Here is a 15,495-nt window from a genome sequence, read left to right on the forward strand (position 1 = left end):
ATTGCATATACTTTACTAAGAAAAGCCTTCCTCATCTAGGGGTACGATCCTTGCTTGCAGTGAAATGTCTCAGATTTTGTCCTGGACAAACTCTTGATGTGATTTATGATGAGCAATGGCTTCTAACTCTCTGGCTACAAGGAATCCATGTTATACCCATTAATAGCTATTACTCATCCTAAACAGATATCTTGTGCATCCCAATTTCCAGATGAGGAGCTGTTTGTGGAGGCAGAGAAATTAGTAGCTGAGAGATCACAGAGGTCTCACTATCAAAACCAGTGTAAAAAATCCATTGGTTGCTACCAATACCAAGGGTATCCAAGAACGGATTATTCCTCTAGCAGAAGAAAAATCTGGAGTAGGGCTGGAATTATGAATAATATTAGAAATTCATATTAATAATATGAGACCACCAGTCACTATTTAACCATAAATTCCTATATTAAGTACAAAGGCAAAATGGTATTTTATACAATTGCTCTAAACATGCCTAACAGCCTGAAAATAAAGTCACTACACCCAATACAGTAACAAAGTATTCATGGCCGTGATCATTATACTTACAAGTAGGCCAGGCCTAGGGAAAGCTATCTCATTTGGGCAGATCAGGTAGGGTCTGACAAAGAACCCTCAAATTCAAAACTCTGTTAAAGGGTATAAAAAAACAAGTGATGTCATTGCCAATTACTGACTTCAGCTAAAAAACCAATTTGAGACAATTCCTTCTTCGTTCCAGTCTTAATTAGATAAGATTAACAACCCCCTTTCTTCCCAAGGCCTTTCTGGCCAACAGTTTTTCCATTGCACCTGGCTTCAGATAGGCTCTACTTTTAAAATAATACTGGTCTGTGGGGTGGGAACATTATTTATGTTGGCTCCTTTTTAGACCGATTTCCTTTCTCTTATTTAAAACCATCTGCAGTCACCCTTATCAGCCAGAGTCTTCTTTTTAGAAGCGTCCCCTTATCTCGGTTATTCTTTGAGCCAGATATCCTATCTACTTAATTCCTTCTGGCCTTATAACTCATTGTTTTCAAGGCCTCCCTTCTGCTTGTGAGTCAGGGCCTTTCTTTGCAACATGCATCTATTTCCTTAACCAAGCTTAAGCTGACACATTCTTTAATTTCATATTTATGCTACAAACAGAAACTTCCAAGGAAACCTAGGTAAGTTTTCTTTCAAACCAACAAAATCCTCAGCATGACGAGGGGGGGGGGGTGCATTTGTGTACAAGAGCTTACAGTTCCACCACAAGATTCTTCCTTCTGATTCACCCTCTGCATCCTGAGTCTTAAGTGGCAGGTAGTAGTCAGAGTAAAGCACAGGTCACACATTAATCCTATATCCCTGCATAGCTAGCATGCCAATCAGTACCCTGTGCAGGGAAATAGTCTATCAGAAACTGTGATGGGGATGGTCAGGCCTAGTGGTCAGAGCTGTGGCAGCCTAGTGGCTGGAGCCAGAGTCAGGATCAGGAGTCCAGAGCAGGGTTGGAACAAGGTGAGAGTAAGAGCAAGGCAGGGACAGGATGAGGAACAAGTCTGGAGCAGGCTATGACTTGTGGATTCTGTTTCCGCTATCAGGTAGAGAAGAGTTCCAACTCATGAGTCACCAAACCAGCTCCAGGCATGTGGCTTGGCTGGAACCTGGCACAGGAGTGACTCATCTATGCATGTGGTTTAATCAGGCTCTGGTTCAGGGATGACTCATAGAATATCAGGGTTGGAAGGGACCTCAGGAGATCATCTACTCTAACCCCCTGCTCAAAGCAGGACCAATCCCCAGACAGATTTTTGCCCTCGATCCCTAAATGGCTCCCTCAAGGATTGAACTCACAACCCTCTGTTTAGCAGGCCAATGCTCAAACCACTGAGCTATCCCTCCCCTTACACAGACTCAGTCATAACTGGAAAGCTGCTGGAAAGGATTCATAGCTACAGGTCCTTCAAAATCAAGAAGAGCTTTTGATCCCAATGCAGAGAATTGCTCACCCAGATTTCAAAACAGACATGGCTCTGGCTGTAATTTTACCATAACAGTAAAGATTTGCAAAGATACAAGACTTTGCATCAGTCACTTCCTGAGGGGGTCATCAGTAGCCAGTTGTGTCCAATGAGTAGGATTGCTGGTATCGTGCATCAGCTCTATCCCCTGAGCAGGTTTCTGAAAATGTGCCTGCAGAAATTCTTTCTGAGAGCCTAGAAACATGCAATTGATGCAGTGGAAAATGAGGTGTCATTCTGAGATCACATCTGAAGGCCCCTTTGTGCACAGATGGGTGCAAACAACATGCTGAGAGTTAACCCAATTTTCACTCTAGACCTTGCATACTCACTCTGGAAGCAAGCCTGACTGGGGAGCATGTTTGGAAGACAGACTTCCAAAAGCACAGAGTACACATCCCTTTAGTTCACTTTGACAGCACTATCAGGATGTGTCTGGACAAAAAACTAAAAAGCACAAACATAGTCACATGGAATTGGACCAATAGTCCATTAAGGTCTGTGACAGTGGCTAGTACCAGCTGCACCAGTAGAAGGTGCAAGAGACCACCTACCAGGCAATCACAGAGAAGTCGCCTACTACCTTCCATTCAAGGTTGTCTTATGATTGATTGATTGTGTCCCTTCCAAAACCAGGGAGTAAACAGAGCTCAAAGTTTCTCTGTGGGAATGGAAATAATGTGTCCTGGTTAGAAAACAATCCGCTGCCTTTCAAGACAGTTTACATAAAGTTAAAGGGAGAGCTGAAGGTCTCCACTGGCCCAGATGACACTTTGGACTTGCTAGATAGTCAAGGACCCCACATTGTACCTGCTGAAGAGACCAAATCTCTTGAAGCAGAGATTCCTTCATTCAGACCAGGAACACCTACAGTTAACAGCCTGGGCATCGGAAGAAAAGTGTAGTTCAGCATGGATTCTCCATTGCAGTTTGGTATCTTGACAGAACTCAGCCAGGAAGTCTCATGTATTGATCTGGCCAAATGTACGTTTCTAGTGCAAGGGGAAGCAGCAGAAACTGCCTCTTCGTGCAGTGCCGAGCACATCGGGATCCTAACCTCTAGATGCTATTGTGATACACATTATAATAGTTACAAAGTCCTGGTGATCTGAGCTACATTAGGGTTTCGTCAGGATGACGGGCTGGAGTCCTACATCCCAAGCACCATAAAAACAGGTACCAGCCCTCGTGGCATTCTGTAGGTAGGCTCACCGGATGCTCCATTTGAGTATCATCAGATGCCAAAATGAGTCAATGATAGATTAGACAGGTCCTGTGGCTGGTTTTTCTAATTGCCATTACCTCTGAAAGGCAAGCTTTGGAATTAGTTCCTCAATCTATACAAGAACCACACTGATGTTGTCATGAGGAAAAGGTTATTCTTATAACTCCAGACTCTTTTCTATTCAAGGTAAGTTCTTTCCACAATTTCTGGGAGATAGTGCCATCATTTTGGCCATCCAAAATGCCAGGGCATTAGGGCCTCAAGTTTGCCACAGGCAGACCATTAAATTCTGCACCAGTTGGCATGCTGGACATCTGGGAAACTATTCACAGAAGTCCCAGTGGGCACTGGGGAATATGTGTCTGAGCCTCATCTGAGGAAGACCTGCAAAGTAAGTTTCCATTCCTCTACCGCGGCATCCTTTGGTAGGAAGGTGCTACTAGGTTGATTTCCATGTAACTTGTTAGCTTACAAATCTCTTGCTTTATATGGTGTCAAGGTTCCTTCTCTACTCTGAACTTTAGGGTACAGATGTGGGGGACCTGCATGAGAAGCTCTAAGCTCAATTAACAGCTTAGATCTGGTCTGGCTGCCACCACTCGCAAGTACTAATTCCCTTCCCTGGGTAACCTTGAGAGACTCTTCACCAATTCCCTGGTGAACACAGATCCAACCCCTTGGATCTTAAAACAAGGAGAAATTAACCATCCCCCTTCCTTTCTCCCACCAACTCCTGGTGGACCCAGATCCAACCCCCTTGGATCTTAAAACAAGGAAAAATCAATCAGGTATTAAGAAAAAGGGTTTTAATTAAAGAAAGGTAAAAGAAAACACTCTGGGAGAGATTAGCATACCAGCTACTCTCACAGACAACAGATTCCAAACACAGAGAATGTTCCCCTGGGCAAAACCTTAGTTACACACACAAAAATACCCAAATACCCAATTTGATTCTTCCTCGAATTGCACAAGACAGGTTACAAAGAAATAAACATAAACCTATTTATTTCCTTCCTTAATACTCACTACTTAATAAGATGCTGAATTCTGGAGCTTTCCACTCCGGGCAAAATTAAACTTACACAGACAAAGGGAACTTCCCTCCTTCCCTTTGAACCATCTTGTCCTCCCATTGGTGCCTCTGGTCAGGTGTCAGCTAGGCTAGGTGAACTTCTTAACCCTTTACAGGTAAAAGAGGCATTAACCCTTAACTATCTGTTTATGACATATGGTAAGAGCATCCAGTCCTGCCTATTATTCTATGTAATAAGGATGAGCAGAGTTTTTTAATTATTCCTAAAAATGGGGGTTAGACTAGATGACCCTTGTGGTCCCTTCTAACCCTATGATTCCCTCCCCCCACTTCTAGGATTTACTACTTGCTACTTCCCATTAGTGATGAATGAGGACAGAAGCTGTGAAACAGAATAAGAAACTTCTTACCAGATAATTTTTTCTGTTAGCAGCTTTTCTCTGAAGTCAACCTGCCTTGCTAGTCTGGTAAATGACCAGAATACAAAATTGAAAATTTTCTCTGAAGGGCAACTTGGACATATATTGTCCTAAAGTTAATTAATACACTATATCAAGTTGTTCTCTTAATGCTAATAATAGGTTGTTGGAGCATTTCTCTAGCTTTGGAACAACTCTTCAGGTGGCCTGAGCTGATGGGCAGGGCTTAGTTCTATGGCCTCCAGCAACAACACTGGACCACCTCCAAATACCATAGGTGGGGGACATTAACCCATTAGTAATGAATGAGGATAGAAACTACTAACAGAGAATGACCAGGTAAGAAACATCTCATTCACGTCTGTTCATGTAAGAACGTTCTTAACCAGCCCGAGGAGACATGCGGGAGCAGCTGCCCCAGATTCTGTAATACATCTTGTACTGTAGCAGTTCCAGAGCAGTGGGTAGGGTACTCCCCTTTATTTCAATAATCTGTTTGTTATAGCAATGGCTTGACTGGCACTTTTGACTAATTAGGGTACCTGCCTCTAAGGAAGGTAAAATAACATTCTGCTTAAAATTGACCTAGAGAGGTGTGTCTGGCTTCCCTGCAGACTCCTATTTCCTGGTTCCTGTTTTCAATCCTTTGGTAAAAAAACTGTGCTAAATCAGTCCAGTGGATAACCTCAACTGTCCTCTCTCTCTGGTCAGTTTGTCACCAGTGTCACTGTGCTATGATCTGACTGTGAGGTACCCTAGTAACTATATTGATTGGATTACTAATCCTTTTGAAGGGAGTTGTTTCCTGTACTCGACTGGTGATTATCTTGACCTGTTTGTACTTCCTTTAATGCTAGCTCTACTGCACGTTCATGCTGTTGCCCTCAAATTAAGAGACACCTTAATGTAATTGCATGGTTGGTAGGTTTCATTGTCTGGCTCTGCATTTTAATACTGTATTAATGAGTTATGGCCCGAGTTATACCATCACTACTTAAACTGCCATACATAGTGTACAAGGAGGCCAAGAAGTCCATAGAGCCTAGATTGATTTGAGTTAGTAGCTACATAAATTTCATAAAAAAGAATGAAGAACATAGCCACTATCTGTAATAACCATGTGTTGGCACATTCCTTCATACTAGCTCATTTCAACCAGTAAGATAATAGTATGTAAACAAATGCATGACAAGGAGGCAGACTAGGAATATGGTGAAGAGGGGAGGTCTCTGACCTCCAATATCATAATCCCACCCACTCCCCAATGAACTGTTTGTGTGTGTCAGCAGCCAGGAGGGAACCGGGAAAAGAAAAAGGGTATGGAGCTTGAGATGGGATGCTCCCTCTGTTCTCACAGTTCCAGTAACCATGAATTTTCTGGAGTAAAGAGTAAGAGCTGATTTGTGTGTAAGAGGGGGACAGGGCAGGAAGCTATTTACAATAAGAATGTTCTCTTTCAAAAGTCAGGCCTAATTCTCACATGCGGAAGTGTAGAGTGTCCGTTTAACGATTTTATGGATCTGAGGTGCTCAATTGGAGCTATTTAAAGTGATGTCTAAAAATGTGTTTTCTCCTAGGCATTCATGTGGTCTACAATCTTTCCAGACCACCAGGAAGCAGAGTTGTCAGCATAGAAGTTCTTTGCACGGCCTGTAGAGTACCAGCCTATGTACCACTCCAAATGGATGAAACGTACAAAGTGATTCTTCCTTCTTTTCTGCAGCAGGGAGGAGATGGATATTCTATGCTAAAAACTAAATCACTGAGTCACAATCAGGGTAAGCATAGACACTCCATATTGAATATGTAGCAAGCTATTAGCCATGTAGTGGACATCAAAGACTAACATCCTCCTAGTTTTAAGAATGTTAAAGATGTTGCTATAATACGAGACCTCACGGTTTCATCTTAAATAGAATGGATATAATTTGCTTTGAGTAGCTGAACACTCAGGGCTCCGTATCTTTCAGTTGATAATTGTTAGGCCTGATCCTGAGAGAAACTAAGTGCCTGCAACTTCCATTGAAATCAGCATCTCTCAGAATCAGGTTCTCTGGCTGCATGAAACAGCTTAGACTAGCACAGAGCAGGAAACAGTGTCACTAACGTATCATTTTAAGGAAATGAGCAGAAGCGTGCCAGGGGGGCCACCGGTGGTATCTGCAATAGGTACGCCGTGCACAATAATAAATGAAAAGAGAGTGGCTGCTTTCATCTACACCTCAAACATGCTACACGTCAAACGTGCCTACACCTCAAACATGCTACCCACTAGAAATATACTTGCTCAAGTAGCTTTTACCAAAAAGGTTAGTCTAAAATCTAAAGGAGAGTCAGTGTCGTGTGTGGATCACCAAAGCTGCATCGCCAGGTACTGAGGTATCCACTGGACAACATGGAAACAGGTTATAGAAGGGGGAAAAAAATCCTTATTCTGTACAAAATAGAGCCAGCATTTTAAAAGCTAGCGCTGCGTCATTTGCTCCTATTGGAGCCCTGTATCAGATTATGACTAGTCACGAGCGAGTATATAGCATCAACATGCAACTGATGGTACAAGAATAAAAGCCAAGCCAGCACCAGAGGGAAAGAAAATGAATGGATTTTTCTAACGCCATTTTAAGAATACTTAAAACAGCATTTAAGTGTTTAGCAAGTACAATACTCTGCCCTGTATAGCTGCCATCCAAATCTGTTAGGAAGAAAAACTTTTAAAGGATTTCATGTTTAACATATATAATTAACAGCCACTTGTTTATTCAAATTCATTTCTGAAGATACACAAAGGACAGAGCCTCCCATAAAACAGAGTACCCTGTAAAGGCATGCTTCTAGATCTAGCACAAGTTTTCATTTGGTCTGTAATGTTACCTGACTTTGATGGGTCTCCCATTTCCAGACTGGCTACTGTCCTGTTAGCTCAGTCCACAAAAATATAAAGGAAGTTCCCTTTTGGTCTTCAACAAAAGGTGATGCCATTTTAGATTTGGTAGGGGTGAGTAGTGAGGACCTCATAGAAGAACTGATCATAGAGGACAACTTTGGCTTGGTCTACACTTACCCCCCAATTCGAACTAAGGTACGCAACTTCAGCTACGTGAATAACGTAGCTGAAGTTCGAAGTACCTTAGTTCGAACTTACCTCGGTCCACACGCAGCAGGCAGGTTCCCCCGTCGACGCCGCGGTTCCCCCGTCGACGCCGCGGTACTCCTCTCGTCTAGCTGGAGTACCGCAGTCGACGGCGATCACTTCCTGGTTCGACTTATCGCGTCCAGACAAGACGCGATAAGTCGAACCCAGAACTTCGATTCCCAGCCGCCGAACTAGCGGCTGGGTGTAGACATACCCTTTGTTTTGAGTGATCATGAGCTAATTCAATTTAAACTAAGTGGAAGGATAAACAAAAATAGATCTGCAATAAGGGTCCTTGATTTCAACTGAAGGGAAGTGGACTGGACTGAAGAACTGAAAGAGCTGAATGTGGAAGAGGCTTTGAATTACTTAAGTCCAAAGCTGTAGAAACTATCTGAAGCCTGCATTCCAAACAAGGGGAAAAATTCGTAGGGAAGGGTTGCAGACCAAGCTGGCTGAGTGAGTATTTCAAACAGGTGATTAAGAGAAAGCAGAAGGCCTGCAAGGAATGGAAGCAGGGAGGGATCACTAATGAAAGCTACTTTTTGGAGGTCAGAAAGTGTAGGGATAAAGTAAGAGCTGCCCAAAGCCAAGCAGAGTTGGACTTTGCAAAGGAAATTAAAACCGATAGTAAAAGGTTCTATAGCCATATAAGTAAGGGAAGAAGAAGTGGGATTGCTGAGAATGGGGTGGAGATGAGATTATCTAGGCATGGTCCAACACTTAAACAAATACTTTGCCTCAGTTTTTAATGAGGCTAATGAAGAGCTTGGGGTAGTGGCAGGGTGGCTAATGGCAATGAGGATATGGAGGTAGAAATTACACATCTGAGGTGGAAGTTAAACTCAAATAGCTTAATGGGGCTAAATTGGGGGGCCTGGATAAGCTCCATCCAAGAATATTAAAGGAACTGGCACATGAAATTGCAAGTCCAATAACAAGGATTTTAATGAATGTGTAAACTCATTAGTCATACCCTATGTCTGGAGAATTGCTAATATAGATCCTATTTTTAAGAAAGGGGGGGAAATGTGATCTAGGAAACTACAGGCCTGTTAGTTTGACCTCAGTTGTATTCAAGGTCTTGGAACAAATTTTGAGAGAGAAAGTAGTTAAGAACATAGAGGTGAAGGATAATTGGGATAAAATACAACATGGTTTTACACAAAGTAGATCATGCCAGAGCAACCTGATCTCCTTCTTTGAGAAGATACCTGTTTTTTTTAGACAATAGAAATGCAACAGATTTTATCTACCTGGATTTCACTAAGGCATTCGATACAGTTTCACATGAGAAATTATTAAATTGGAGAAGATGGGGATTAATATGAGACTTGAAAGGTGGATAAGACATTGGTTAAAGGGGAGACTACAATGGGTCATACTGAAAGGTGAACTGTCAGGTTGGAGGGAGGTTACTAGTGGAGTTCCTCAAGGAGCGGTCTTGGGATCAATCTTATTTAACATTTTTTATTACTGACTTTGGCATAAAAAGTGAGGTAATAAAATTTGTGGATGACACAAAGGTGGGAGATATTGTTAATATCTGTAACAATACAGATATTGGAGGACTGTAATATCATACAAGATCTGGATGACCTTGTAAACTAGTGTAATAGAAATTAGATGAAATTTAATAGTACAAAGTGCAAGATCATGCATTTAGGGACTAACAAGAAGAATTTTTGCTATAAGCTAGGGACTTATGTCAGTTGGAAATGACCGAGGAGGAGAAAGATGTGGGTGTATTGGTTGATCACAGGATGACTCTGAGCTGTCAATGTGATGTGGCTGAGAAAAAGACTAATGCAATCCGATGATGCATCAGGTGAAGTATTTCCAGTAGAGACAGGGAAGTGATACCTCATCTGGAATACTATGTGCAGTTCTAGTCACCCATGTTTAAGAAGGATGAATTCAAATTGGAATAGCTGCAGAGAAGGTCTACTCAGATTATGTGAGGAATGGAAAACCTACTTTGAGGGGAGACTCAGAGCTTGGCTTGTTTAGCCTAACCAAAAGAAGGCTGAGGGGAGAGATGATTGCTCTCTATAAATACATCAGCGGGATAAATACCAGGGTGGGAGAGGACTTGTTTAAGTTAAGCACCAGTGTAGACACAAGAACAAATGGGATATAAACTGGCCATCAACAAGTTTAAGCTTGAAATTAGGTGAAGGTTTCTAACCATCAGGGGGGTGATGGTCTGGAGCCACCTCCTAAGGGGAGCAGTGGGGGCAAAAAACCTGCAAGACTGAGCTTGATAGTTTTATGGAGGGGCTGGTATGACAGGACTGCCTGCAATGGCATGTGGCCTATTGGCAACTGCCAGTAGCAAAAATCCCCAATGGGTGGATCTGGGACAGTAGATGGGGAGAGCTCTAAGTTACTACAGAGAATTCTTTCCCAGGTGTCTGGCTGGTGGGTCTTGCTCACATGCTCAGGGTTTAACTGATCGCCGTATTTGGGTGGGGAAGGAATTTCCCCCCGAGTCAGATTGGCAGAGACCTGGGAGTTTTTCACCTTCCTCTTCAGCATAGGGCCTGGCTCACATGCAGGTTTAAACTAGTGTAAATGGTGGAGTCTCTGTAACTTGAAGTCTTTAAACCATGATTTGAGGTCTTCAGTAACTCAGCCAGAGGCTAGGGGTCTATTAGAGGGGTGGGGTGAGGGTCTGTAGCCTGCAATGTGCAAGAGTTCAGTGGTGGTCCTTTCTGACCTTAGTCTGAGAGTCTATGGTTATCGCGTCCCTCACAGATGGGATCTTTTGAGCCAGAGCTATTTCAAAGTCAGTTAACCTATAGTGCCTTTATCTTCATTAGGTGAATATATTTTGCATAGTTACCACTTCTTTTGTAATGTTAAAACAACTCCCAGTAAAGCCCTCTGCAGAAATAAATTAACATACTGATGGAAAATTCACATGGAGTCTGTGTGCACAAGGAAGCACACAGTTCCTAAACATACTAAAGATGTAACACTGGAAAGGTACAGTGCATAACCTCTCAGCTATACATACCTGTTGCCTGCATAACAATGCACAGTGTCAGAGAATCCTTTGGAAATGGGATTCTGGATCCCTGTGTGTGTAAACATGCTAGATGTGCACTAGTAACCCTACAAAGATAAACCAAAGTAACTATGGCAAGGGCAATGCTTTTCCCAATAAACTTTCAGCTGCCCACCGTGACATTCTGGAAAAAACTTTTCACAATAGTTGAACTGTTCTAGCTGTCCATCCCATTGTGATTTTCCCCAGTCCCTTGATGTCATAAACCAGTGGTTTGCAACCTTAAAAATTTTCAAATGGAGGAGTGGAACCCTTTGGAAATCTTAGACAGTCTGTGGACCCCCAGGGGGCTGCAGACCACAGGTTGAAAACCACTGTCATAAATAATTGTGCTATCCTGAATATGAAAATGTAGTAGAAAGCAATTCCTTCTTCAAGGGAAATTAGTTTAAAATGAGAATCAAGAATACAAAGTTTGAGGGTGCTATTTAACATTACTATTAATTTCACAATATATATATATGTATAACTTCTGTTTATCTAGGTGATCTTGATGTTGAAGTAGTTTCCAGTTACATCTCTAGAATGGGACCTGTTTTTCCAGCAGTTGAAGGACGAGTGAAGTTTTCTGCAGGAAATTTCATCCAAGGAAGTATTACGCTGATTGCTGGCTTATTCACTGTGACATTCCTGCACTTCATTTTTTAATTCTTATTTGCGATGCTTTTAGACTGCTGCTAGAAAGCCTGCTCCCCTCCCCTTTGCCTGCACCTCCCAGCACATGTTTAAACAGGTCCTAGGTCTTGGCATACATTCAGTAATTACAGTGGAGGCCAGCTGTACTACAGTCAAGATTGAGACCGGCTCTCTTTAAAACATGGCTCTTCTAAATGCTGTATTATGTGCGTGGTTGCCTTAAAATTTGGTGTGCTTTGTAGGGGTTTGAGGTAGGAATATTGATCCAAATCTGGGGTCACTTGACTAAGGGCTTTCTGAGATGTATCTCTCTGGGGAACAAACAAAACAGTTTTGCTGAAGGTTGACACATTCTAACAGTTTTTTTTGCCCAGATCTGGGTATCAAAGCTTGGCTCTGAAGAAAAGCTGTGAAGCATACTATACAGAATGATGGGGTATTTTGGCAGGTAGTACGTTTCCAAATTTGATACAGCAGGTTTAAGTGCACTTCCTTGATGTTTCTACCCTCAAACTCCAGTTCCAAAGAGCAAAGCATTAAAGGAAAAACATCTTATTCCATGGAGAAATATATTGTATTCTATAGAAATATTTACAAGCATATCTGTGTAAAATTTTCGCTCCAACTCTTCCCATGCACACTGAAACAGTGAAATCAACAAATCTTCTTTTCAGTAGTGTAAGTAAATTCCTTATAGATGCATTACTACTTTCCTCTGTCCCCTGTACAGGGTTGAAAACTTAAATGTGAAAACAGTATCCAGTTTTTAATCACACTTATCTTGGCTACATCAGTGCCTGAGATAATTTGCCCCCTCTAATAGAGATTGGTTTAAACACTGAAGCATAGTCAGCTCCTCTTCCACTAGGAGATTAAGACTGCCACATTATTAGAAAGGTGGGTTCCCAGGAAGTTGCAGAGTTTTTGGATTTCACATACCATCTCAAAAGTATGCTGTACTTATTCCTTGAACAGGTACTCTTTTTTTTTTTTTTTATAGAGGCAGCAACTTCCACTTGTAGATAAGAAAATGTCAGAGGCAAAGACTTCCAGCAGAATAAAAGTTAGTCTGATTAACAGATTGGTGTTTTTTAAACAGACCTAAAAAAAACAGCAAAAGGTTACACCTATGGCCCAAGAAGCGTACCTTGTAGATCGCTTCAGCTGTAATTCTGCTGTATCCTTCAAGTTATCCAGTGAGGTGGATTTGGCCAGCAGAATTAACATTTTAGCTATCTTTGTGCAAAAGGGAGGAGGGAGTAAATGGGAAGGGGGATATAAAAATTGAGACTCACAGGCTGACCAAGAACTCTTAACAGAGTTTCAGATTTGTGTACTTGTTTTAAGCTTCTTGTTAGAATACAAAGCTCTCTTATTTGGTGTTGACATTTTCTGAAAGTGCTGCCCAGAAGTATCTGTGAAAAGGTATAGCATGGATATGTAATATGTAACTACACAAGTAAAACTACTTTAAAAAGGACTTGTCAATGGGTTTTCTAATGGCTAGTTTGAAGGGGAAAAAAAGCTTAAAATGTATGGGTAGGGAATCTCAACATGGAAAGTTTCTTTAAACATATTCTATTAAGAACTGATTAGGGTTCCCACTCCAGTTTTTTAGTCCTCTAAGGAAGATTCTGGCAAGACTTCATATTTGTGATATTTCTAAAGTAAAAAGAGCAAAAAAAAGTAACCTAATTATTTCTGAAGTGCTTCATGTTTCAGCGTCAGTTGCTAGATAAACTGAACACTTTAATGATCATTAGCTCCCTGTTCTCTACAGTTGGGGGAGGGATAGCTCAGTGGTTTGAGCATTGGCCTGCTATTCCCAGGGTTGTGAGTTCAATCCTTGAGGGGGCCACTTGGGGATCTGGGGCAAAATCAGTACTTGGTCCTGCTAGTGAAGGCAGGGGGCTGGACTTGATGACCTTTCAAGGTCCCTTCCAGTTCTAGGAGATGGGATATCTCCATTAAATTTTTTTTTTTTTTTTTTTAAATGTGTAAGTACTTTTCATGCTAACAAAGTATGAAAGGCCAAAAACTAAATAAGCTTTGAGGTAATGATTTACTTGCAACAGATTCAATTTCTTCACTTTCTATGGAAAAAAAAGGGACATGGAGATTTATTTTGGGGAAATTTTTAGCAATATTTTACCATCTTACTCTAGCAAAGTTAAGTTTATATACAGCAGCCACCTCCCCACAAAAATCTTCCTAATTCCAGAGTTTTTCAAAATATCCTTTCAGGAAGATGACCCCTTTGTTTTTAGCAGTACACATTTAGGTTTGGTCCTCTACAGGTCTGCTTTTCAATGTACAATAAACATTACCATATTCTCTCCTACACTGACAATTTTTTGTAAAGTGAGTATTTTGTCTATTAGCAATAGTTACACTTTTGAGGAGAAGGGTAATAAGTTCAAATAGCGGACAAAGTTCTTTAATTTCAATCAGTATTAAATTTGAATTAATCTTTATTAGGCAAACAGATCTTCAGAAGTTAAATTTCACTGTTATTTACAAGAAAATATACAATTCAAGACTAAAATGTTTCACATCCATTAAATTAGTGCACTGCAGACATTTTCCTTTTGGTGTTCATCCAAGCTCCTGCTTTTACATCCAAGATGATACAGAGGTAGCTTCCTTGTGAACCTATTATAAGTAGTAATTGAGAAAAAAAATTGCACTGTAATTTACTGAAGTATGGAAGTATATATTTACATAAACAATTGCAATGAACAAAATATTTTAAACATATATTCGAAACCATCATAATAAATATGGAGGTCCAGAAATTAAAGGATAATGTTCACAATTTTTTTCCCCCTACTGTGCCTTAAATCAGGAAATGTCCTTTCTTTATAGCTCCTGCTGTTCCCAACCCTTAAACCAGCTTTTCTGAACACAATCCTATGATCTAGAATCCCTCATTCTGAAATGAAATCTTTAGTCTTTACTTCTCATTTCTCTTCAGCCCCTGCTGTGATTTCTTCCTCCCTCTATCATCCCAGCTCACCACCACAGGGGTTCCAGGAGATTAGATGTACATTGGGTTTGAGACTGAGTTTATATAATGGCATTTTACTGCTCTTCTAAAGACAGCTCTTATATAATCTATTTATGACTGTTTCATTTGGGTGTTAAGTCCAGTACATCTGAATTGATTAAATGTTTACTGTTAATGACCAGTCTAATTAAATAAGAATCCAATATGTCAGACAGGAAGATTAATGGCTGAAAAGGGAACAGAAGGGCTAGAAAAAACAAAGATGTAAACTTGAAGACTGGGCTTATTTCATAGCACCAGTTAAGAACTGGGTTATTTACCAAATACTGTATGTAAACAAGCTATGGCTGTACAGCATAATACCTCATTTTAAACTAGGTTCAAAGGGGGCAGGTGACAAAAGTCCCAAATAGGCATAAAAAAAGGCAACAAACAGAGAGCTAGATGTTGGGGGAGGAGGGATAGGGGCAAAATGGAAAATTACAACCAGGTCAATAGGAGCAACAAGAGGAAAAAGAGCAGGGGAATGTGCTCAACATCGTGGGATGACTATAAACAAATGCAAGAACATGGGGAATAAATAGGAAGAACTGGAAGTAGTAGTACACATATTATGACTTAATTGGCATCACTGATAAGTCTTGATGGGATAAACCTCATGATTGGAATATTGGTATAGAAGAGTAGAGCTTGTTCAGGAAGGACAGGCAGGGAAAAAAGGGAGAAGGTGTTGCATTATACATCAAGAACATATACACTTGCTCTGAAGTCCAGAAGTAGGTCAGATGCAGACCAGCTGAAAGTTTCTAGGTGAAGATAAGCGGGGGTGGAGGGGAAACAAGAGTGATGTCATGGTAGGGGTCAATGTAGACCACCAAATCAGGCAGAGGAGGTGGATGAGGCATTTCTACAACAAGTAACAGCAATATCCAGAATCCAAGACCCCTGGTAATAATGGAGAACTTT

The 15,495-nt window shown here is 41.1% G+C and overlaps 2 protein-coding genes across 2 annotated transcripts in view; one reads left to right on the forward strand and one right to left on the reverse strand.

Moving 5' to 3' along the window:
• NT5E (5'-nucleotidase ecto) overlaps window positions 1–11,944 on the forward strand; it is a 44,336-nt gene extending 32,392 nt beyond the window's left edge. Inside the window, exons 8-9 of the mRNA XM_065401618.1 lie at window positions 6,261–6,461; window positions 11,371–11,944. Coding sequence (XP_065257690.1) covers window positions 6,261–6,461; window positions 11,371–11,534 — 365 coding nt within the window. The 3' untranslated portion in view covers window positions 11,535–11,944. The remainder of the gene's footprint in view (window positions 1–6,260; window positions 6,462–11,370) is intronic.
• A 1,577-nt stretch (window positions 11,945–13,521) lies between these two features.
• SNX14 (sorting nexin 14) overlaps window positions 13,522–15,495 on the reverse strand; it is an 83,065-nt gene continuing 81,091 nt past the window's right edge. The window contains exon 28 of the mRNA XM_065402231.1: window positions 13,522–14,174. Within this exon, the coding sequence (XP_065258303.1) occupies window positions 14,136–14,174 (39 nt within the window). The 3' untranslated portion in view covers window positions 13,522–14,135. The remainder of the gene's footprint in view (window positions 14,175–15,495) is intronic.

This window comes from Emys orbicularis, chromosome 3 (assembly GCF_028017835.1).
Source record: "Emys orbicularis isolate rEmyOrb1 chromosome 3, rEmyOrb1.hap1, whole genome shotgun sequence".
In the NCBI taxonomy this organism is placed as follows: domain Eukaryota; kingdom Metazoa; phylum Chordata; order Testudines; family Emydidae; genus Emys; species Emys orbicularis.